A 25691-nucleotide genomic window follows, 5' to 3' on the forward strand; every position below is an offset into this window, starting at 1 on the left:
GAGCTAATGACTGGAGGGGGCGTTTGCTGTGGGCAGTGTCACTGCTGAGGGGCTGAGCTGTGCACAGCACTGGGAGGTGATGGAGGTGACTTCAGGATAGGGCAGTGTACTGGAGCCAGCAGATGGCCAGTGGAGGACACTCCAGGGGCCAGTGAGCACTCCTGCTTTCTCCGGGAACGAAGAACGGAGGCCATCTTCCAGACAAGGTGCCCCCGAGCTCACAGTGGCCTTCTCGCCACCCTGGGCCTCACTAAGAAAGCAGGCGGCTTGCACAACACGCTCCCACTGCTTGCAGGGCCCGAGGGCCTCCTTTCTCAGGGGCGCAGAGCCCGAAGGGCAAGCAGGGATGTGTCTTGGGCTGTGAGAACTCCAGGTTCAGAGGAGCCGGGCATGAATCTCCACCAGGCACAAAAGATGGCAGAAACCCTTTTCTTAATAATAGTATTTTATTGACAGTTATAAATATTTTCCATTTGTCCCCTATTTACAGTTGCAAAATAGTTTATGATATTCACGACCTTCACCCACCATTCAGCATCTTCCTAGAAACTGCTCGAAAATTGAATAGGAAATAGAAAGCTCTTTAAGGGGGGCCCACCAACCTGGCTCCAGGACTTCCAACCACCCACGCGGACAGCAGGCAACTTGCAGCAGGTGCTACACAGTAGCAAAAGGGCGGGCGGGGCGGGTCCCGGCGGGTCAGGACACCAGGCTCCTCAGGACGTTGGTGATGCTCCAGCGCTGGCCCGAACACTTCTGCAGCACCAGCTGGAAGCCGAACTCCAAGTCACTGTTCTCCTGCAGCTCCAGGCAGCGCTTGGACTTGAGGTTCTGGATGGGGCCTCCCTAGGAGCCAGGGCAGAGGGTGGAGTCAGAGGGTGTCCAGGCAACATGGGGAGGTCCGGGGAGCCTGAGGCCTAGCGGCTGGGACTATGTGTGCGTCTAGATGTCTGGGATCCAATGAGGCCACGGGAGGTCTGGGGCCTGCATTCCCATGAAGCCTCGGGCTCCCATCTCTGATGTGTTGATCTCCTCCCTGAGAATGACCTTGTGTGTAAGTTTTCTTCACAGAGCCCTAGCTTTTCACTAGAACAGAGATACCCCACCCCGATGTCCATCTACCTGGCTGGGGTACAGCATGCTGGGCTGCTCCTACGGCTCCTCTCTGGGGGATTAAGCCCTATTCTCCATAACCATAGGCTGGGCCCCTGCTCTGAAAAGCCTAGCTCCTTGGGACCACCCCGTGATTGGCCTGAATTTCAGTATCACCAGACCTCCTGCTTTTAGGGTCTGTGCTCCCAACTGGACCTCTAGAGCCATCAGTGCTGGTCTCAACCAAGTTCAGGCTCCTGGATTCTGTCTAAAAGGCCACTGGACTTCCTCATCCCTGGATAGGCATCGTCTCCCCATGCTGCTGGTGTTCTGGAATGTTCTGTAGCCATGCACACTAAGTTTATACCCCAAACACACTGGGGCTGCTGGCTATGTGCCTGGGTGTCAGCATTTTGAGTATCTCTGAGTTTTATTGAAAATGTGCTCAGCTGGGCTTTGGTGTCCCAAATGAGTGGAATTGCTTGGGCTGGGTAAGTGGGCTCCTTGTAGCTTAATGCTACTTGATTATATGCTAAAACTCACCTTTTCCCCAGAACCTACTGTGTTTCCCATCTCAGCCATAACCAGGCATCGTTGTGGGAAAGCTGGGCATTTTCAGTATATGTCCACCACTCCCCAGCATCTCATTAGGCACCGATTCCTGTCAATTCCACCTTCTTCAGGCCTCGTGGCTGTCTCCTTATCGCTATCCCTCCGTACTTGCCCTGATTCAGGCCACCATCTTCTCTCCCCTGGCAACTACATCAGCCTCCTCACTGATCCCCTTCCCACTTCAGGAGGCAGGGAGTAGTGATCCTTTCAGATGGGTATCTGGCCTGGAAGACAGAGCCCAGCGCTGTAGCGCATGCTCATGGTGTGGTGCTGTGTCTCTCTCTGGCCCGGTCCCCCTCAACTTGCACACCTTGAACTGCAGTGATACCAAACTCTGTGTAGTTTGCTGAATGCATTTACATTTTCTCAGGATTCCTAGACGTTGAACAAGCTGTCCCTGTGCCTGGCGTCCTCTCCACGCTCTGCTTCAGGCCAAGCCATAGTCACTGAAGGCTCGGCGCCTGCTCCTTCCCCCAGAGGCTTCTCACCTTCCACCAGCTTCCTCCCCTCCAGTTCCCCAGCTGGCGCAGTGTTCTCCATCCCGTGCTTTTTCCCCGCTCAGCATTTATCGAAGGACAGTAAAAGTTCTTATTTACTTATCTTTTCCCCCGCTGGACTGAGAGTTCTATGTTTTATCAATTTCTGTCCCCTCAACATCCAGCAAAAAGCTTGGATGGAACACGACAGGTGATCATTAATCTGGCTGTCATGACTTATATAGGTAAGAAGGGAATCGGTCACAGGACGGGGTGACCATGCTCAGGTTCACCCTGGCAGGCCTGGCAGCAAAGAGAGGGAGACTCTGAGCCCACCCCCAGCTGCACCCATGCCCATCCCAGCGAACAGCCCACTGTGAGCGAGGGAGACAGAAGTCCTTTCTGGAAGTCATCCCCAGTCTGCCACCACCATCCCCCTGGCAACAACTGACATCTCAAGAGCACATCGAGACTCAGTTCTCACAACCACTGAGAAAACTGGCAGTATCTGCCCCAGCTGAACAGACACTTCCCTGCGACCCAACAGCTGTACCTATAGCTATACAACTAGCAGAAAGGTGTGCACCACAGACAGGTACCCAGGTGCCTTTTGAAACATGATTTCTAAAAGCTCCAGCCTGGAAACAACCCAACCATCCATCAATAGGAGGGAGGATAGAAAACAGCGGTGACTCACATAAAGGAATACTATGCAGCATCAAAAACGGACACACTGGCTCTCTACTCAAGAGGGGTGAATTTCAAAAATACAATGTTAGCAAAGGAAATCAGGCAGAATATATACATAATCCTACTTCTATAAACTTCCCGAGCAGACAAAATAAAACCACAGTGTTCAAGTCAGGGTGGGGTTACCTTTGGGGTGGAGGGGGTGGCGAATGACAGGAAGCAAGAAGGGGGCTTCTGGGGTGCTGGTGGGGTGCTCTTTCTGACCAGGGTGGTGCATGCATAGGCATTTACTTGGTTTTAAATAAGTTGAGCATTTATTTTTGTACGTATATTTGCATGTTTCTGTGTGTATGTGCTGTTCTTCAGTTAAAAAAATTAAAACAAAATTCCAGCTCCCAGGAGGGACTTTGAGCCGAGTGTGAAGGAGGCAGGGGAGTGAGAAGCCAGATGGTGAAGTCCGTGTGTGTGTGTGTGTGTGTGTGTGTCAGGAGCGGGTGTGGAACTTCCCAAGGTCTGGTGTGTGGGAGATGGCCTTGCAGACAGCAAACCTCTTCAGAAGCATTTGAGTGAGTGAAGCAGCCCAGCCCAGCCAGCACCTCCTCTGAGGAGAGCAATGGCTCACTGCCCCTAGGATCACAGAGACATCAGAACAAAGGGGGAACTGAAATAGGGACCTCGTGGATCCCCCCTCCCCAGGTACAGCCAGAAAGAAACCCACAGGTCATGTCCTGACAGGACAGGACAGTGGCCATGAGACAGGGGCTCAGAAAGGACTCATGTGGGAAGGGACTTTGAAACTGATCCTCTTGTTCTCGTCTGCAACCTGAATGGCTCTGCACTTGGGCCTCGGGCCCTTTAGCTCTGCATGTCCACCTGCAGGGACAGCCCCCAAACCAGCACTTTCTTTCCACAGTGGCTCCTCCTGGGGGAATTCTCCTTCTGTTGAACTAAGATCAGGGGAACCAGCAAGGGAACCCCGAACACCCCTTGGGGTCCCACACTTGGGTCAGCTCCTGCTTCTCCACCTCTTCCCTTCTGACAGGGGAAGGTGAGGCCCATGTCCCCCAGTTCTATGCTTTCCCACGTTGAGTTTCTTATGGAAGAATTTTGTATACTCTCCCCACTCTGGATGCCCTCCTTTTGTTTTGTGTCACTCAGAACTGATCACAGAGCACAAACCACCTCATTTCCACTGAACAATAAATAGGCCCTTGCAGCACAGCCAAGGAATGGGCACTGTTGGTGGCCACACCACAGTCCCGAACCATGAACCACGCTGGGACTGTGGTGGACATCCTCAAGTTGTCCTCTCAGAGGCTGTGGTTCACCTTAAGGCCCCATCCTATTCCTCAAAGGCTGGACTTTTGGACACAGAGGCATCCCTGTGACACTTGCTCCAAACAGGCCAGCCTATGGCTCTGCCTGGCCCAGTTTCTATGGCTTCTGTGTAAAAGCTTGCAGCCTCCAGACCAAGCACATCTGCTGCCCACCCACAGGCTGGGCCATGTGGCTGGTGCTTCTTCAGTGGAACTGTACCCAGCTTCTCCTGACGTTCCAACATCCGGCCAGCCCGGTGGTTCTACCCACTGCTGGGAGTGCAGCGCAGGCAGGGCTGGATGAAACCAGCCAGCTCTCTTATTCACGACATCTGCTGCGGGTTCGGCACTCCAGGGGGTGAGATGGAAAGGGGAGAGTGCTGAACTAGGATGCTTCTTTTCTGGTGGTCAGCTGTGTGGCCCTGGGCAGCCGCCCACTCTTCTGGTTCCATTATCTCTAGGGTCAGATGATCACTTCTGTCCTGATTACTGGAGGATGAGCAGGACAGATGGGAAATCCCTTTATCAGCTACAAACAACAAACGGATATGAGGCTGTTCATAGAATCAGGTGGGGGATCCAGAAAAAGTGCACAGCAAGCAGATGGGGCCAGACCAAGTGACCTTCCGTTCCACTGGAGATTTTGACTGCTCAGCATGTCCTCAGGGGCTGGGCCAGGCTGCTTCAGCAAACCCTGGGCCACGGAAGCTTGGAGGAACTGGTCCCAGACAGGAGGCCGCGGCCGCCTCCTTTCCCACCAGCCACTCAGGAACATTCTGAGCCTGCTGCAGGGCACCGTGCCAAGGCTGAGAGAGGAAGACAGGGGCAGTCTCTGAGAAGTAAAGTGTTCCTTCGGAGATTCAACTATGACATTTCCCAGGCCCTACCCTGGCCCAACCATGCCCTCGGCACCCTAGAGACAGGAAGTGTGGTGACCCTGGGGCAGAAACAGCCAGGGTGGCCTCTGGGAAGAATGTGGAAGAAATGGAGTGAGGCCAAGAGCAGGGTGGGGTGTGGAGAAGCACAGCCTCTGTGAGAGTGTGTGGGGCTGGCTGCAGGGAGGGCAGAGTGTGAGGCCAAGGAGAGCTCCCTGTCTGGAGGCTCCGAAAGGAGAATTTTGTATAATGGAGTAGTCAGGCCACCCTGGAGGCCCCAATGAGCAGAGCCCAGGCATGAGTCTTGGAAAGACATCTGGAGTAGGGGGAGAAGGGCCAGGCCACCCCTTGGTGCTAGAGCTAGCACTGGCCCCTGGCGCTTTCTCCCTCTTGTCTTCCTTCTCAGACCTTGACCTCTCTCACTGAATAAACTCTGGGGTCTTGCCTCTCTCTGGGCAAGTTCCATTCACCGCCATTGGAAAGGAGCCTTCCCCTCCTCCACTCAGTCCCTTCCTGGTGAGTTCAGCCCCCTTGGGAGCAGCCTGGTGTTGCTACCAACTGCACCTCTACCTGCAGGCTTTGCACCTGGGATAAAAGTAAGAACAGTTAACACTATCGATCACATGCCCAGCACTGTATCAAATGCTTTACATGCCCGATCTCACGTATTCCTCACAATAACCCTGAGAGGTGGAGATGCTAATTATCACCATTTTATAGAATTGGAGACTGAGGCTCAGAGAGGTCAGGAGACTTGCCCAGGATCACATGGTCAGGCAGTGGCAGAATTAGGCGGGGATTCCGGGAGCCAGTCCCCTTTACTGTTCCCCACCAGAACAAGTGGCCAGTCCACCCACAATTTATTCCACCCCCTGCCTGTCTCAAGGGAGTGGACTAGACTGACAGCTGTTCGGGCCCCAACACCTGGGGTCTTCTTGACCAGAGAGGAAAATCACCTCCAAGAGGCTCTGAAGAGCCAGTTTGATCTAGTTCTTTTGAAGACTCTCTGCAGAGACATGTTTTATCCATCCATCCATCTATTCATCCACCCATCCACCCATCCATCCATCCATCCACCCATCCATCCATCCATCCATCCATCCATCCATCCATCCATCCATCCATCCATCCAATATTTAATTAATGCCTACTGTGTGTCAGGAACATCAGTGACCAAACAAGAAATAATCCTTATCTTAGTGAAGACTATTCTAGGAGGAGGAGCAAACGATAAATTCTATAGTGTGTTAGAAGGTGATAGGCTGCACAAAAATGTAGAGCAGTGTGTGTGTGCATGTGTGTGCCCCTAAAATTCATGCTGAAGGCCCAATCCCCTATGTGATGGTATTTGGAGGTGGGCATGGAACCCTCATGAATGGGATTATGTGAAGAGACAGGAGAGGGATGACCTCTCTCCCTCTCACCTCTCCCCCCGTCCCCCGCCCCCATGTGAGGACAGTGAGAAGGCTGCCATATGCAAACTGGAAAGAGGGTTCTCACCAGACCCTGCATTTGCTGGCACCTTGGCCTTGGACTTCCCAGCCTTCAAAATAAATGTTTGTTGTTTAAGCCACGCAATCTATGGTCGTTTTGTTATAGCAGCCTGAATGGACCAAGGCAAGCCGGGTGAGAGGGCTCGGGCATGGCGGTGAGGCAGGCTGCAATGGTAAGAGGTGATGGGAGGGAGATCTGAGCAAGATGTGAAGGAGAGGAGTTAGCCCAGGGGATATCTGGGGAGAGTCCCAGGCCCCAGAGTAAAGCTCCCGCTCAGATAGAGGCCTGGTGTGTTTGGAGAACAGCACAGAGGCCCCGGCTCAGAGTAGGCATGGGGGTAGGCATAGGAGATGAGGCCCAAGAGGTGAGTGTGGGGCAGGTTGTGTGGGGCCTTAGAGCCACAGAATGGACTTAGGCATTTTGCCTGGTGACCAGGGCCAGCCACTGCAGAGTAGGACTGACATGTTAACCATGTCACTCTGCTGTGTTGAGCATTAAGCGTTGGAGGGAGGAAGGAAGCAGGGACCTGTTAGCAGGCTCTCGTCCTCACACCCAGGGCCAGCCAGCAGCCTCTGGGACAGACCCAGGGCTCTGGGGGGCTAAGGCTTGATGCAGAACCCCCACCCGGCCCCGCCCCCTGTGGAGGGTGCAGTCACTTGGTTTACTAGTCCAGTCATCTAAATTATTTGTGTAATACTTACAACTACGGGATCTGGAAACACATAATACTTTTAATTAAAGAATTTAAATAAGGGCAATTAAACCTGGCAGGAGAGATGCTGTGGCACACAGAGAGCTTAATTGGAAAAGGAACCAAATTAAATATGGAAACAGCATTAAAAAAATCGCAAGCTGAATGTACAGACTCAAGAAGCCTAATAATAATCCCGAGAGCTGGGTGCCCAGCCCCCAGCTTGGTGCCTTCTCCTTCTGGGCCTCGCTGGAGTGGAGACTAGCAAGGGCATGAGAGGCGGTGGGAGCGGAACCCAAGGACACGGGCCCCTGCTCCCAGCCCTGCCTCTGGCTCTCCCTGGCCGTGACCTTGGCTAAGTGCTGGTCTGGGCTTCAGTCTTGTCCTTTGCAAAAGGAGCCAGAGCACTGGGGGGACTGACCCTGTCTCCACGTGGAGCACTGACCATGTCCACAGGCACATGCAGATCTATGGTTGTCCATCAGTCCCTGGGGCTGAGGGATTGAGGAGCTGACCCCAGATCGCGTGGCCCTTCCTCCCTGCCTCAGTTTCCCCAGGTGTGTGTCTGCGGCAGCTCGGGGTGGAACAGCTAGCACCAGACTAAGCATCCTGGCTCCCCCTGGAGCTATAGGTTGGGTAGATGGATTAGACAGAGCTCCTGAAGGGATTGTTAAACCATAGATCGCTGGGCTCCACTTTTCTGATCTAGTAGGTCTCCAATGAGGCTCAAAATGCATTTCTTTAAACTTCCCAGTGCTGCTGCTGGTGGTGGTGCTGGTCCGGGGATCACAGAGGGGACCTCAAACACCATCACCTTGTCCAGGGAAAGGGCTGGGCCCAGCTAGTTGCTGGCACTGGCCTCCCTGAGGAGCGGCATTTGGAGCGTCTGGCCTGAGCTCACCCAGGTCTCACGGTTGTGATCGCCAGGAGGTCGTGTGTGGACTGCATCCTGTATGCTCTATTTATTTCAGAGCTCCCCTTCCACTCTCCTTTTTAATTAATTTTCCAGGGGCAAGTGGCCCGGTGGGGCTTTGGCTTTAAGCTCAGTGAGCGCAGGAGTTTCCAGGTTAAGCAGTTTATAATCAGTAATCAAATACTTGAAGGCATAGGTGGGATGTTAGTGCTGGTTACAGACACCTGAGATTAAGCCATTTTGTAGGGGAAAGGGGTCTTTCTGTAACATGAATAGCCAACGCTTCATTGACTCAATAAGCTCTTTGGTGTTTGTCTTTCTTCAAGGAGACTTGGTGGCCGAGGGAGACGGGCCTGGGATTTGTGGTGAAGCTCCAGTGGACTGAGGATGGAGCAATGGCAATGTCAAGTGTGAAAGGAAAGGTGGAGGTGGTGGTGGTGGTGGGTGGGGAATGAAGACAGCAGGGTGGCAGGAGGGAGTGTGCTAAGGAGGCGGGAATCCAGCCAGTTCAGGCGCACCTTCGACGTGGCTTGGCAGGGAGACCCAGCCCGGAGCTGCCATAGCTGCCATCCACTGGCTTTCCAGAGGTGAGACCAAGGCAGTGTGGGCCCCAAATTGGACAGAATTCCCAGATTTGACCTTGGACAAATTATTCAATTCTTCTGGGCCTCGGTTTCCTCATCTGTAGAATGAGGATAATTAAAGTATCTAATGACATTATCATGGGGACCAAGTAATCTTTATAAATCAGTTACAATAGTACCAGACGCATAGTAAGCACCGTAGAAATGCTTGATAAACACATTGCCAAACCTCCCCGAGGTCTGCGTAGTGGGGAGTGAGCCATTGCACCTGGTCCTGGCTCCTGATCTCTGTGGGGTGAGCCGGGGAAAAAGGGGGTGCTGACTACCATCCACTAACGATAACCAAGAAAACAGCCAGGGCCTGAACAGAGCTTCGCCAGTCTCCAAGCTGGACAGTTCCACCCTTGCCCCTTCATGTGACATGGAAATGAAAAGCTGTTTTATTCCAAAGCCACAATGAAATACCCGACCAGAGTCTTCCTGTTCAGCACAAAAGGTTCTCAAAGTTGGACTTCCTGGCAGAGCATGGGGGCTGGAGCGGGAGAAAGTCAGAGCTCCTCCTCCCTTGTGTTGGGAAATTCTTTGGCAGAATTAGCGGTGCTCCCTGGGAAATGTGCTCTGCAGACAGGTTCTGTTCTGAGTGGGTTACTCATCTTGCATCAATTTTTCAAATTGGACCCCACCAATCAGAGCTGATTGTCCCTGGACAGGCGGGCTTGGCTCTGTGCTCAGCACTCCTCCAGTCGGTCTCCTCATACTCTGGAAACTCTCTTCTCTCCTGGCGTTAATAGAAACCTCTTGTTGTCCTGGATGGTCCTCATTTAGAAAATGCATACACGCTGCACTGAGAAGGAGGCAGCACAAGGCGGAGGTGTGGGGACAGCCGCCGGTGGAACACTGATCTGTGTGCCTTTGTCTCCCAGATGGGCCCTGCTATTTCCACCAAAGAACCTGGCAGCCAATGGGAGTGGCGGCACACCCCAGTCTGGGGGGCAGCATGAACTACAGTCTGAGTACCTGACAACTCATCAAAGCCTCCTGTGTTAAAAGATCTTCATACAAATGTGTACTCCATACCGTGCACACACTTGTCCTATATAATAAAAATATAGTATGCAAATTGTCTCCTCCATGGGGAGTTCATCCAGGAGTTCGACGACGGGCGGGGCTGGCCGAGGAGAGGGAGGGAGTACCCGACTGACAGCAGTTAGGGACCCTACCAGTGCACGAATTTCGTACACTGGGCCTCTAGTTTTAGTATAAAACATCTCTACCTCCCTGCCTCCCTCCATCTGGAGTTACAGTAGAGGGAGAAGTGCACATTGGCCCTGTGACTTTGAGCACCCCACTTAGCGCATGCAGTTGGGATGTGCTACCACCTACAAGTGTTTCCTGTAGGAACTAGGGATTTCCAACTGAGCAGGGCGCTTTGACTATTACATTGAAATGTCCTGGAAGTACAGTCTTATTGTTTTTTTTTTTTTTATTTTCAGCATGCATGCATGCAAGGAGGACCATCGAAGGATTTTGTTCATCTTTGGGTCTCCCCAAACCTAGCTCCTAGCACATCAGAGACCTTTAATTAATATTTGTGAGTTGTTAAATCAGGGACTCCTTCCTTCGATCAATAGCACACTGGACATTTGCTCTGTCTCAGGCTTCTCAAGAAGGATTGGAGATTCTGAAAGTGGAAGACAGCCCAGACCTTCAGTCTACCGGCTGACAGAAGACAGGGGCAGGGAGTGAAATAACAAATGATTCCATAAAGTGGGGTAAATATGACCCTCAAACAAGAACTCAGCTAATTTTCAAATTCATGCTGCTTTTCACTAAGGCAGGCCCAGTGGGGCTTCTAGGGGGAAAGCCCTCTCAGGACTGCTGTCTAATTTCAGCTTAGAATGGCAGAATTTCAGCGGTGGCAAGCCCTTACGACCATCCAGTCCAGTTCCGTTTAGAGCTGTATAGCCTCAGATGGCCTGCCCAGTGTTCCCTGAGCCCACCTCTTCTCTGAACCACCAACCTCATGTCAGGACAACCCTGACTATGAGGAAGCTGTCCTGGGGTGGTCTTGGATTAATAACCCCTCTTCACAACTACCTCCACTTAACCCATCACTACTGCCAATAGACTTGAAACGACTCTCCAAGTCCTCCCAACAGCTGCCTGGCCCCAGGCCCCCATGCCAGCCAAGTCACCTCTTCTCTCACAGGGAGAATGGAGCAGCCGCTTTTCTTCCATCCCACTTGTACTCTGCTGCCGGAGGGACTCAGACCCCATCACCACAATCCGTTGCTTAAGAATCTCCCTTAGTTTCTCCCTTTGCTTTTAAGGTGAAATCTAAACTTCTTAGCGTGGCTTCCGGCGACCACCATTATCTGCTCACACTTACTCTTAAGTCTCATCTCTCTTATGCCCCGTGGAAAATTCTAAACCCCACCCACACCAAACCTGATTTCCATTTCTCAAGCGTGCTCTGCTTTTTCTTGCCTTTGCCCAGGCTGAGCCTCTACATGGAATGTTCTTCTCTCTTTCTACACCTGGGAACTGTTCCACAACTTCCAAGATCTAGATCAAACAAGCCTTGAATGTTCCCTGAGTTCTGTCAGCCTGGGGTCCCAGAACACCCTCCCCCGCCTTTCGGCTCTCATCACCAAGTGTGGTGTGTTTACATGCCCAGGAGCTCCTCCGAATAGAGGCCCTGTTTGACTCACATCTGCATCCCTCTTGCCCAGACCCCTGTGCTTCATAAATGTTTGATGAACGACTGAAGGAAAGAATGTTCATTATTGGGAAATTGTTCCTTAGAGCCGTGTGCGTCCGTGTTGCCAAGAGATGTTTTCGTCAAACCTGGTTTCTCAGTGTCAGAATCGAGCGCTGTCCCGGTTCACCCCGGAAGCATTGGAAATTCAGAAGGGCTTCTCAGAGTTAGAGGAAAGGCATTAAACAGAAAGTCAGGGTATGAGATGGAACACTAAGATATGCAAATGCCTATCTTCTTTGTAGGCGATCGGGGGAGAATCGCACTAGATTATTTTGAAATTAATTCAGCCTGAGTGTCTGTGGAGTTTAAATGCAGCCCTCAGGGGAGTAAATAATGCAGGCTGTGCAACCGGAAAGGAGATTTAAAATGCACCATTAAAAGCTCCTTTCAGCCCAACTTCTGCACCGGAAAATTCTAGTTGGTAGGTTCCCTATGAAATTTGCAAAGATTAAAACCTGTTGCAAGAAAACATGTCTAAGAACACGACTTTAGTTATTTAAGAGTCTCCCAGCATCCTCTGGCCTTGTCAAGAGCAGCTCCTAACCAATGTGGGCTTGGGGAGAGATTCCAGGTCGCTTGATAAATATTGATCATTTTGTTTTAAACAAAAATTTCACAAATGTTAATTTCAAAATATCAAGTAAGAGTAGCTCTCTGGATTTGCAAATAGGGATTTAAAAATATCATTTTCAAACAGTTTCCTTGGTAGAAGGATCAAAGCATTCTGGGAGTTTCAATTAGATAGATGCCTAAGTGGCCGAAGGCTGCCCCGTCCCCACGCGCCAACATGGCCTGCTTTGTCGCTCACTGTGTCCCTTCAAGCAGGAATCGTGCTGGGCTCCCTATTCAATGCCATGTGCCAAGATGAGGGAAGGAAGGAGCTGGATTTTGGAGGGTCTGTTTCGAGGACACCCATTGTTTTGTTCCTTCCTCTGTCCCAATCACAGATGGAGAGATGAGATGAGGGTTAGTGAGGGGCACCAAGGCATTCAGATCTGCACAGATGAGCTGAGCCATGCGTCCACAACCTTGGAGCATATGTGGGAAGGCCGTCTGTCTGCGAGGGCTGAAAAGGAGGCAGATGGGCCTGCCCTGGGGGGCTGGGATATTGAAGCAGCCTGGGGTCAGATTCAGCCGGCCTGTTGGAACTCCAGCTTGGCCGTGCTTGGGCTGTGCGATCTTGGCCAGGTCATTTAATCTCAGTGTCACTTTTGAGATGGAGTTGCCATGCTTATCAACATCGAACTGCATGCGGCTGGACACAGAGAGACCCGGGCCGCACAGATGAAGCTCTGTTTTCCTGGTGATTCCAGAGCTCCTGGGAGGAGCAAGGCCTCTGAAGGGGCCAGGGAACTTACTTTAGTTCAAGAACACTCGTATCCGGCTGACACAAAGTCCCCGAGTGGCAGGTGCCTGGCTGGGCCATGACCTCCAGGGACCATTCCAGGAAATCCCGGCTCCTCTCGCCTGCCTCCTCTCTCAGTGAGTCAAGGCAGACTGCCCTTTACAAAATGTCCCAAGACACTGCCCTGTGTGGTAACCTCATCCCCTAGAGCGACCCCTACTGGGAGGAAGGCAGGCCGAGGGGTCATAGATCAGAAGGGTCCCAGCACTGTCTATACCTGGGAGGCTGGGCTTCATGTCCTGAGAATGAGCTTGTGTAGAAGAAATTCGAGGGTTTAAAGCCAGAGAAACCCAAGTTTAAATCCCAGCCCTACTCTTACTATGTGACTTTGTACAGGTGACTCCCAACTCTGAGCCTGCTTCCTTACATCGAAAACTTAAATAAAATGATAATAAAACAGCAACAATGACAATCTAATAATAACAACCCAATGAACTGAAGTATGTGAAACCCCTGGCATATAGTAAGTGCTCAATAAATCCCAAGAGTTGCCTGGAGTCACACCTCCCTCTAGCCAGTGTCCCTCTCCTCCCAGACCCTTCCTGGCCCCTGGGCCCCTCCCCATTCCCTTTGCTCTGCCTCCTGCTGGGCTGTTACCTGAGAGAACTGCCAGTGAAGCTTCATCCTCTTGGCTTTGGCGTAACTGCACTCGATGAGCCGCGGCCGGCTGTTGACGTCCACCAGGCACCGGTTGTCATCGTCGTCAACTGTGGGGCTCAGGACGCCCACATGGATCTGCTGACTGCTGGTGTAGTACACGTTCTGGGGGTGGGGGAGAAGGAGGTTACATGCTGACGACCAAAGAGATGGGGAGGGTTAGCAGGGTGTCTCCCCAAGCATCTGGCGAAGGGATTATAATCCAATGACCTTCATATGTTTTATTACAATTGACTAGACGACTCCCTTTTACATTGCGATCCAGCACAGCATCTGGTCCACATGTACAATTGAAACAAACTTTTCAAGAAATGAAACTTAGCCTCCCTAAATGCAAATGCTTTCTATTCTATTCTTCCATTGAAAAGCATTGGTCAAACCTTTTAAACTGATTTCACCACCCACCGTTTAAAAAAGCACTTCTTAAATCCATTATTTACAGGCTTGCTGACTTCTCCCTCCATAAATACTTTATGCAAGATACTGTGCGTGGCCAGTAGTTAGAGAGCAGGAAACCTGGACACTATTAGGGGGTTTGGAGTCTGGGGGATAGGAGATATACAACAGTGAGCTTCCATCCATCCTAGGACTGTGCACAGCAGGGGTTGGCAAACTTTTTCTTAAAGGGCCAGATGGCAAATATTTCTGGCTTTGCAGGAGTATGGAGAGGTCCCCAAGACCAGCCCCAGGTTCAGTGATTCACTGACTCACAGGACTCAGCACATGGCTGTACTCACGGCTACGATTTATCACAGTGGAAGGATACAGATCAAATCAGCGAAGGGAAAGGGCACATGGGGTGAAGTCTGGGGAAACCAGGTCCAAGCTTCCAAGGTCCTCTCCCAGAGGTCACACAGGATGCACAGAATCCCCCCCCCCCCCCCCCCCCGCTCAGAGCTGAGACAGCCCGCGTGAAGTGCTCTTACAGACCAAGCCCCCAGGGGCTTTTTGGGGGGCTCTTCACATAGGCAGCCTCTGCCTGGTATGTAAGAAAGTTCCAGGCTTCCAGAAGGAAAGCAGGTATTTAGCATAAACCATACGGTTTAAACAACCAGTGTAGACACCATGAGCTACTCGTAGCGGAGTGGGAATGGTGGGAACCCTCCTGAAATCTAAGTTCTCGGACGCCAGTCAAGGGCCAGCCTTATAAGGGCCAGAATCACTGCTGTGTTAACTGTTTCTGCACAGAGGGCCCTGCCATCCCCGTCAACCCAATGCTGCCATTGAAGCATGGACACAGCCACAGGTAACACAGGAACCAGTGGCTGCATTCCGGTGATGCTTTCCTTACAAAAACAGGGCTGTCCCGTGCTCTGTCATTTGCTGACCCTGGTAGAGAAGAAAGGACATGAGTCCTGGCCTTCCCCCAGCAGTGGCTCACAACAAGGGCTCTAAGTGGGCAGTCACAGGCTCTGTGAGCCCCTTTCTTCACACTCCTAAAGGAATTGACACCCCACCTATGGTTAGACCTCTGGGCAAATCCAGATACCACATTTCTTTGCTTTAGGTTAGAATTCAGGGTGGGCCCTCTTATTATCGTGATCTATTCAAAATTCTCACTGGTAAACATTTTTGACTCATTCCCAATGGCAAAATGAAGTAGTTCTTGCTTTAGTTAAAGGAGGTGGTTAATAGATTTTTAAAACCTGAGTGCAGGGAATGAAAGGGACCATGGGGCGAGGCGGGCAGTGCATGTAAGGAGGGAAAGTAAGGGGAGGTTCTTCAGGACCACACTTTCCTGGTGCCTGGAAGTCCAGGGAGGGGGTGGAGAGACAGGCAGGGTCACTTCAGACCTAAGAAGAAGCTCGGGCCAGGGTATAAATCAAGGTTCCAGCAGGAACAGATGGTACACTCAACAGAGGAACTGCCACGGATATAATGTAATGAAGGCACAGTTCTCAGTGGTGTGGGTGGGTGCAAGGGCACCACAGGGATAGTGTAGTTCCCTGAGGATGGTAACATGGAGCTGTTATCACTCCTAGGCCCAAACGGAGGAGAGGAGAGAGAAGTTACCAGAACCTAGAAGAGAAAAGTTATGTAGAGAAGGTTGACTTGAGAGAAGATTCAGGAAGGAAGGTTTGGGGGTAACGGTGAGTGGTGGTGAATAAATACCCTGACTTTACCCTCCCATCCTCTTTCCATTCTTCTGCTGGGCCTGCCCACTGGCAGAACTCATCTGGAAGCCGGAGAACACAGGGAGCCCACCTAAACACTCCGTAAAGTCGGCTCTCAGAGGGGGAGGAGACGGGTGGAGAGTACGTCTGGAGGGATAGAAGGAAGACCTTAGTACAGGAAGGATCTGCTCTCCAAGGTAATCTTACAAGTTATCAGGCTTGGCGAGTCCATAGACATAGATGGGGAAACTACTAAAGTTTACTGATTCTTCCCATAGCAGCGGCGAGGGGCCAGGGTGACCAAGTTCTGAGCAGAGGCCAAGGGCAGAATGCCCGGCTTCATGTGGAAACGGGACCAGAACACTGAGGCCAGGGAGACGATTCAGCACCTAAATTGGGTAAGAAGTGGGCTCCGCCTGAGCATCCTGACACCATCCCTGTGGGGCCTGGGTTTCCAGTTGCCCATCAAGCAAAGTTGATGACCTGCTGCGCCCTCCAGGGGATTGGAGTTGAGGGAGAATTTGATAACTGATAAGATTTGGGCAATTAAACAAATGCAGTTAAGCATCTTACCCAGTCATCCACCCATCCATCCAACAACAAACAACCTCTAACGTGGTTCTGAGAAATGAGGCGAGAGAGCTATGACCCCTCCTGTCCTGGAAGATCAACAGCCAAGGTGGGGAAACTAACATATCAGGAAATAACAGCCCTAATCACACTAATATAAGAATCGTCCCTTCTTCTTCCACTCGCCTACCCTGACTCTTGCTACCACGAGAACAGAAATGAAAACTCAGCACCTCCAGAGCCTTCCCTGGATATGCAAAAGTGTGTGTGTGTGTGGGGGGGGAGGGTGGTGTTCAGCCTGCCGCATGGGCTTCCTGCCAAAGATGCACAGCTATTTCTCTCCTTGGATTGAATGCACCGTGCTCTCTCAGGGCAGAGTGTAGCTCTGAATCAGCTGGCGTGCCAGGACCCAGGTTTCCTGAGGCTCAGGAGCAAGGCAAGGACAGCCAGGGAGCCAGTCACTACCCCCCTCTCCTCCACCCCTGTCCTTCGGGCCCAGCTCTGGTCTCCAGGGCAGGCTCCACAGACACAGCGGCCGCCCAGGCAATAGCTGAAATCAGTTCTACCCACTTAGCGGCTCTGCAGTGCTTGGGGGAGATGCCTGAGAGACGCGTGCACTTACTACCGGCACGGCTGTCATCAGAGCTGCTTATTGCTCCAGCGTCTGGGAAAATCATAACAGAAACAGACAGCTGTTATTTAAAAAACCAACAATGAAGTGCATCCCCAGTGGTGCAACCGGAAAACAGGCGGATCACAGGGAGACTCGGCAGAGGATTCGCTCAGGGCGTCACCGGGACGCCTCAGGCGCCCAGCCAGCGGTGGACTGAACCTCACATAAAAGAGGGGAACAGTTCAGTGCAGATGCCCCACATTAGCCTCCACAGGCCCAGCAGGCGCTGCTGTGTTTTCGGAGCCTGGAAGGTGCCGGGAAGAAACGATTCAGAACTGTGGCTGTCAACAGGGGCAGTTTTGCCCATCAGGGGAATCTGACAATGCCTGGAGACATTTTTGACTGTCCTGGTGGGGGGTGGGGGGGTGGTGGCTGCTACTGGCATCGAGTGGGTGGAGGCCAGGGCTGCTGCAGAGCATCCTACAATGCACAGATCGGCCCTCACGCCAAGAGTTACCGAGTCTGAAATGTCAGTAGTGCTGAGCTAGAGAGCCCTGCCTTACACTGCTAACAATAAAAGCAGAAACATTTAGCTCCTACTATGAGTCAGACATAACACAATTTATGTGCTTTATCCCGGGGAATCCTAAGAGTACCTCCAGGAGATGGGTGCTACTGTTACCCGCACCCTGTAGATGAGGACACTGAGGCACAGCGGAACTAAGGAACCTGTCCAGTGCGGCACAGGCGGAGGACAACAGCAGAGATTCAAACGAGGCCGTGCGACTCCAGAGCCACGCGTGACCTCTCACCTCACTCGCTTCCCTCCCTCGGGTCACTCCCGGTCTCGCCCGGCAGGCTGGAGCAAAAGAGGCTGGAGGCTGGCTTGGAAGCTTCACTGAGATCCCTTTGAGCCATGAGGGGGCCTGTGCTGAGGGAGCAGCAGTGGGCCAGAGGGGACTTGGACTAAAAGGCCCATAACACAAGGCGGTACGAAGTGCTAAGAGTAGCATCCTTCCTGTAACTCACGTCAGAGGCGGAGGGCGGGTGTTACCCTGCCTGTGGATATTTTACAGACCCCTGGGCAGGAAAACCACGTCCCCAACCCCACAGCTCCCCCTCCACTGTAAATGATTGATTCAGCGCCTTCTCCACACAGTCCATCCCGCTTGGCAGGCCTACAAACCCAGCTCTGCCTTTCATTCTGTTGCTCACAAGAGAAAGAGAGAAGCCACAGGCAAGGTGAAAGAACAAACATCCAGAGGCATTTTCCTCTCGCTCAGGCTGGGGGCAGAAGTGATGACTAATAGCCAAGCAGGACAGCCAGCCAGTAGCCCACAGTGGGCTCCCCAGCCCCAACTTCAATGCACACTTCTGCCCTTGGGGCCTCAGAGCCAAGCCAGGCAGACCCCCAGGGCTGAGGTTCCTCAGCATCCCTCCTGCTTCTGGCAGAGACTGAGGTATGGCCTTGCACAGGAATCTCCCCTCACATGTATCAAACATCACCTCAGTGCCTGACTCTGCCACTGGAGAATGCAAGGGAGTGGAAGTTGGAAACAGGAAGTTAAAGCCATTCATCTGAGTGTTTACAAACTCCGTTGGTGGAGCATAAGCTAACCACGGTTTACTAAGCCTTAAGGCTCCCTCCTGGTGAAGGCCTCATGTTTTAGAGCAGCGCTTTTCACAGTTACGCAGTGGAGGTGGAAACTAGCCGTGTGAAGGAGACTTAGAGGAGCCTAGGGAGAAATGTAGAGACAGCACGTAGGACCCCCCGGTTCCAAGCCTCCCTCTCACTGTGGGGGGACAGCTGGATCCCCTACTTATTTTTATGGCTCTGATGAGAGTGGCCAACAGGTTGGGAAGCACCAACAGGTTAGGAGAATGGTTCTCAAATGTGGCCTGTATCACCTGGGGACTTGTTAGGAATGTACATTGTGCACCCATCAACACAGACCTACTGAATCAGAAACTCTGAGAGTCCAGGGATCTGTGCTTTAACAGGCCCTCCAGGTAAGTCTGACGGAGGGGAACACCTGAGAACCGCTGGTCCAGGAGCAAGGTGGCCTGCTGGAGTAGAGAAGGTGGGCTTCCGAGTCAGGTGGGTCTCCACCCTCACTTCCCGGCTGGGAGCCACGCTGGGCCTTGGTTTCCTGGTCTGTAAGGAGCAGTGAGGACTGATATACTGACAGCTCCTAGCCTGGCCACAGGAGCTGCAGGGCAAGCACAAGGCAGCAGGGACAGGGGTGCTCACAGGAGGGCAGAGAAGACCCAGCGGAGAGGGTTCAGCGGGGTGATTGGGCCTGGTCCCAGGTATGACTGGCCAGGAGGCCTGTGGATAAGGAATCACGGAAATAGCAGGCAGGGTGAGGGCACAGTGACAGAGGGCATGGGGGGGGGGGCGGGAAGCACAGCCTTGCTTATTACATTTCATTAGTGTGGTGGCTGTGACACCCATATTATGTGCTAGCAATGGGCTCTTCGTCCTCTTTACCAAGAATGAGCTACTGCTGGCTCCCTGCAGTCAGGGCGGGCTGATTTAGGGGCTTGGTTTCTGGTCACTGACCCCTGGACACAGAGGTTAGCTATCATGCTGAGGGCCACAGGGCACTGATGCTAAATCAGGAATGAAGGGGCGTTATTTCCCAAACGATCCATGTTCACTAACCACAGAACCAGTTGGATACAGGGGACTGGAAACATTGCTAAACCTTCTGCTTGCTGTAACTATGAAGGAGCAGAAAGGTGGAACCAGGCCCTAGCTCAGGGCTCCGCTCCGCTCCACCTCCCACCCCCATGAGCCCATTTCCCTGGTGGGGGAATAGACAGGCTAAGCACCAGGCTTGGGAGAGAGGTTTATAACTGGCACTCAGCCCATGCTCAGTGGTGGATCCACTTTAATTCAGCAAACACTCCTTGTGCCCTCCAGGGTGCAGCCTGAGCTGGACATTGGGGTGCAGAGAGGAGCCAGACATGCCCTCCCTGGAGGAGCTCTCGGCGTGGTGGGAGACAGTCCTGCAGAGGGTGAGGGACCAGCCTCAGGGCCAGGCTTAGAGCAGACTATGGGGGTGGAAAGATGGGGTGTGGGGGTGATGTGAAGAGTTTGGACAGCACCCTCTGGAAGCAGGAGCTGTGACTTCAGTTGTGACTGTCCCTCCTCTCATCAGCACATCTGAGAGGCCCTCAGAGTCTTTTGAGTCAAAGGGTCTTGGAAAGTCTAACTTTCGTTTAAGGGCCTCTGAAAGTGTCTAGCTTTTGTTTACAAGATAAGGAAACACCTCACTCACGCACATACCAGTGTGCTTTCTTCAGGGGGTGAAAGCTAGTGAGGCTGGGGGTTCACACCGCCTTGGAAAGCCCCGGGGAGAAGGTGAGTAGTAAACCTTAGCCAGCATTAGGGTATGAGCGGAGAGGATGAGGACTGCAGAGAAAGCTCGTTATGGGGAGGTAACGTGGTTCAGGATAAGAGCAAGGGCCCTGGCCTGGGATCACTGGCTGAGCCCTGTTTTCCTGCAGCCTCCTGTGTCTCTCTCTAGGGGGCAGTGCTTCCCAACTGCCCCACCCTGGGCCTTAGCCCTCATCTAGGCTCTGCAGCAGCATCTGCTCCCCCCCCACCCCCCTTCCTCCTGCTCTTGGCCTGCTCTCCGAAAGATTAGCCTGGCTGCCGGACACAGGTGCTTGTCTTTGTAGCTCTCTCCAGCAGAGCCCTCTGCCAAGCCACGGCTACTCCAGAGAGACATGTGCCGCCAAGGGAGGTCGCAGAGGAGGCCCAATCCCAGTGATGGCCAAGGTGGTGGGTCGGGGCCCAGCCACTGAGAACTGGCCTCGTCACGGGGAAGAAGGTGTGCACCGATGGGTGCTGCTGTCGGACAAGATGAGAGGGTGCCAACCAGGGACTGGGGCAGGCAGCTGTGAGGTCATTGCACTTGGCCTTCGATGTTTAACAACACCCATCCCCTCCGAGGATGGCTCTGACCAAGGGTGGGCCCCAAATAGTCTGTGTTCTGTGACTCTAGACACCCACTGGTGAGAGTGGAGCTATAAGAGGCCAAGGCTCTCTCTTCCCAGGAATTTCTAATATGAAATCAAGAGAGACGAGATGAGGCCACTCTGCAGCTCAGCCATGTCCAGCTGGATAAGGTCCATGAGCTTTCATGCTGAGGCAGCTGGAGCTGACGCCCTCCTGCCTGCACCAGCCAACCCTCCCTTTGCGTCTACAAAAGGCTTCGCCCCAGGTTTCGTCTTTGTTTTTAGCATAAGCTGCCCACATTTATTTCAGTTCTTCTGGTTGTTAACCCCTCCCCTGAAATGACACATTCATTTCAGTTCCTGGTTCATCTGGAACTTATCTTCAAGAAACCTCAAACACCTGCCGTCTGCTGCTGGGTCCCCTTTGGGCCCCGATGTTGGAAGGTGCTGCTCGAAGCCCTTCAGAGCTGCCTGCTTGTCTGCCGTCAGCTGGGTCTACTCCCTGACAAACAGCGAAGACGGAGCCTATCGAGTGCACGGAGGAAAACATGCTCTGACATCCCCCTTTTCCAAACACAACAGGCTGCGAAGCCTGCATCGATGTGACAGTCAGTGCAGGCGCCCTGACTAATCTGGGCGATTGATCCGCTGCCTGTCCCAGGAGGCCCCTTCTGTGCTCCCCTCCCGACTGAGCTATTGCACGTCCCACATCCCCTCGTCGCTGGTGTGAGACTTGGCACGTGTCTGTCACTATGATATGTGAGTGGGAGAGACAGGTGTCGTTTCCAATCAGAAGCTTTAAGAGCTCTCATGTGAACGACAGTTGGCCTGGCAGTGTCCCAGATGGGGGCTGCGCCTTTGGTCCCCCAAAAAGAGGAGACACAGTGCTGAAGCTGGGCCATCTGAGCATGAAGCATGAGCAAGAAATAAGCTTGACTTGTTTTAAGCCACTGCGATTTAGGGATCATCAGTCTAAGCGGAATGATGAAGAAATCGATTCTAGATGAGGAGTGGTGCCAAACCTCACACTGGGGGGCTTTGACTTTGGGGCTGGAATGTGGGTGATGAGGAACTAACTCTGAACGCTGGAAAGGTGGTGACCTCTTTTATGTAGGGGCAAAACCACTGGAAAAACTGTTGCCTGCAACAACTCAGGAGGCTGACAGCATGGCAAACGAGCTGTGCTTTCGATGAGCATGCCTTTGGGACTGTCGGCCGCTTTGACAAGGCGCTGCAAGAGGAAGATAAGGCGGGGAAACACTTGGACACGTCGCCTGACTCAGAAGTGTTTGTTGTTATAAGCCACTTGGACTTTGAGGTCGTCTGTTACTGGAACATAATGGAGCCTGAACTGACTGACCATCTAGCATGCTCCCTCACCAAATAATACACAAAATAGAACCACAGAATGGGATGCGTGCTCTTAAGGAAAAGTATGAGGGAACTGGGAACTGCATGCCAAAGGGACTTGACCTTGTGGGGGCAGAGGGAAGGGGGTTGATTCAAGAGACTGACTCTGGATCTAAATTGCCTAATTCAAGTCCCCACCCTCAGTCATTTGCTCTGTGACTAGGGACCGCTACTTGGCCATTCATGCTCTCAATGTTCTCTTCTTTAAAAGCAGGAGACAGTAATGGTCCCTACCTCACAGGGCTGTCAGGGAATCATACAGACTTAGTGGTGGTTACTGTTAGCTTAGTATGTTCTTTTGACACTGGTCACTGCCCCCTAGGCTCCAAGTTCCAGAGGGAAGGGACCATGCTTATCTTGCTCACTATTGTATATACTATCTAACCCACTGCTTCATGCATACATACCCTCATAATGTATTGGTTGATTAAATGAATGTGTTAAGAAGCTATACCAGGGACACTGAACTTCAGCTCAGAAGGCCCTCCTTGGTACCTGTTTCATACCTCTTACTCCAAGACTCCTCTACACTTCTCTCTGCCCAAGGTTTGGACCAGTGTTTTCGGCACCACCCTCCAGAGAGCCCTGAGGATTAACAGCTTGGATAGAACAAGATCCTCTCTGCTGCACAAGATTCTTAATATTTACCTCCAGGACACAGTCTGTGCCAGGGCTAACCCTGTGAGCAGTGAGGGAGCTCAATGTCTTGCTGGCACATCACAACTGTTTTTCTGCACTGAATTAAGAAGAGCTTAGCCTGGCTGGTGTGTCTCAGTGGTTGAGCATCAACCCATGAACCAAGAGATCACCTGTTCGATTCCCTGTCAGGGAACATGCTGGGGTTTCAGGCTCAATCCCCAGTAGGGGGAGTGCTGGAGGCAGTTGATCAATGTTTCTCTTTCAGCAATGTTTCTATCTCTCTATCCTCTCCCTTCCCCTCTCTCTAAAATCAATAAAAACATTTTTTTAAAAAGAAGAGCTTAGAATGTTCCCAGGGTGTGTGTGTGCATGTGTGGGTATGTGTTTAACAGAGATTTTAACATAAGCTTGATGGGGCTCTGGACTCATCAGCAATCTCAGTGAGCAGAAAGATGGGGAAAGAACTTGGTAATAATCCTGCAGGTTAAGATCCAGCAGGGAGAAGTTAGCCCAGAAAAACAGACTTCATGGGGATGAAATATTGGTGCCTGATTTTAATTTGTAAATATTTTTTTTGCCTGTTTCCAGATCACCTCTAGCTCCATCTCTCTCTTCCCCAAGAAAAGGGTCCAGCTCACGTCTTTATGGATGTCATGGACTCAGAGCAATGCCAGATGGCTGCGCTGTGACAGAGAAAGTGTTAGAAAACTAAAGGACATTCTTTTTAGGGATTCCTTTTCTTGCCATACCACAAGGTAGGTGCTCAATAAATACGTTTGGGTGAATGAATGAATGAATGAATGAGCGAGTAAATGAAATAATACAACGTGAATGTAATAGGACATTATGATAGATTATAAAAATGGCCCCAGAGTTCCCCATCTTTGCACGCAAACCACTTTGCAATGTAGTTCCTCCTTTCAAAGGATCTACTTTCTCTCCTCTGAGTCTGGGCTTGGCCATATGACTTACTTTGGTCAATGGCAACATTTCCACAGCAAATGCGACACAGCAGAGACCTGGAAAGCACTCACGCAGTAGCACTGGCCCTTTCTCGCTGCCCTTAGAAACCCCGCTCACACCATCATGGGAAGCAGCCTGGGCGAGCCTGTCGGGTGGTGAAGCCCAGGAAGTTCCCTCATTGCGGCTGACAGCCAGCCTCCGGAAGCCACTCAGCGCTGACCAGCAGTGGCTACCGATGCCTGAGCCATCCCAGCTGAGACTGGCAGAGGGAAGGGCCAGCCCAGCCCAGCCCAGATTGCTGATGCATAGACTCTTGAGCTAAATTAATGGATGTGTCGTAACTTACTAAATTTTGGGGATAGCTCGGCGTGTAGCAAACGTGTGCTGTTGCAGGTGGCTCATTTCACAGGTGTGCTTGTAAAATATAAGGTACAGGGTGTAGGTGCTCAGCAAATTGCTACTCCCTTTCCCCCCCTCCTGATTGAAGAAAATAGCATAAATAATTATAATAATGATAATATATCCCACATAATGAGCTATAACTAAATGCCAGGGAGGCTAAGTGCTTTATAACTACACTTATTTAATCCTCAAAATAACCCTAAATAAAGTGGGGTAATATGATCTGCCTTTTTAGATGAGAAAACAGAGTTAGATAGATGTAAATGAATGGGTAGCAAGTGGCAGAGCTGGGAACTGAACTCAGGTCATCTGGCTCCAAACCCAGCTCTCAACTACTACAGCACCTCGCTTCTTACTAAAGAAAGAAAGGACCCGCCCCTTCTCCCTGCGCCCCCACTCCTGAGGAGCTCTTCCCACGCTGCCTTTACTCCACACATCCTGTGATTCCTTTAAGGTCTAGGTGCAGCGCTTCCTCCAGGAAGGCCTCCCTGACCTCTCAAAGTCACTGTGACCCAGCCTCTTTTCTCCTTGGCAGCAGGGACTCTGTTCCCTTCCCCTGGCAGAGTAGAGCTTCCAGAGCCCTGCTGATCCTGGGCTGAATGCAGTGTGACACGATGGGGAAGCAGTTCAGTTATGAGGACGAAACGAGCTTTGGAAGTGGTTGCTTTGTCCTGAGCACAAAAGCTGGGAAGCGCGGGTGATTGCAATGGCCATGGTACAGAGATGCGGTTCCCCCAACCGGATTCTGCCACCTCTTTTCTCCCAACCTCCCAGTTCCCATGGGCCCTATGCGTGTACATAACATTTGATTTTTGTTGTCTTTACGGGGCTCTCGCGTCCTCTCTGAACTCCTGATAGGCTTTGCTCTTCCCCTGGCTCATCTTCCCTTGCTTGCCCTCTCTCACGAGCCTTCCCTTGAGTCTTCTGAAACTGCCTATCAAACTCACAGTCTCTTTCAAGGACAGCCCTTTCTCACCAAAAGGGACTCCTCCTGCCCCCGCCGAAATGGCTCTTCCTGGAGGACACTGCCACTATTGTGTGCCTTGAATCTGCTGGCTCAGCCACCGGGGACACAAACTGGAGCTGACACTCCTCTCCATGCAGCACCCCTACTCCACCTCAGCTCCTCCATCCCCGTATACAAATACCTCCTCCTTAAGCCTCTGAGGTCAGACACCACCACACTCTGCCCACTCTGTTCTTCTCACCCAGTGCGTCCACCAAGGTCTTTGGCGCCAGGCTCAGAGCGTCCTCTGCATTCCACTGGGCAATACTTCAGGGTGGCAGATAATGAACGACCTAACCTGCACCATGGCCTCTGTGCCAGGGAGGGACACCGTAGCCACCCACCTGCAGACCCCAGCTCTCAGTGCCTGGAACTGCTGGGCCCCTGAAGTTCCATCCTTCATTCCCTACTTTCACCCAACTACCTATGAACCTTGCCTGCT

The 25691-nt window shown here is 52.1% G+C and overlaps 1 protein-coding gene across 3 annotated transcripts in view; it reads right to left on the reverse strand.

Annotated features, from left to right (window-relative positions):
• Positions 1 to 427: 427 nt before the first annotated feature.
• The window catches only part of GALNT18 (polypeptide N-acetylgalactosaminyltransferase 18), a 305995-nt gene continuing 280731 nt past the window's right edge, over positions 428 to 25691 (reverse strand). For all 3 annotated transcript variants that reach the window (XM_059708909.1, XM_059708908.1, XM_059708907.1), the window contains 2 exons: positions 13507 to 13671; positions 428 to 846 (listed from right to left, as the gene is read on the reverse strand). In XM_059708909.1, the coding sequence (XP_059564892.1) occupies positions 700 to 846; positions 13507 to 13671 (312 nt within the window). In that variant the 3' untranslated portion in view covers positions 428 to 699. The remainder of the gene's footprint in view (positions 847 to 13506; positions 13672 to 25691) is intronic.

Source organism: Myotis daubentonii, chromosome 9 (genome assembly GCF_963259705.1).
Source record: "Myotis daubentonii chromosome 9, mMyoDau2.1, whole genome shotgun sequence".
NCBI classification, from domain to species: domain Eukaryota; kingdom Metazoa; phylum Chordata; class Mammalia; order Chiroptera; family Vespertilionidae; genus Myotis; species Myotis daubentonii.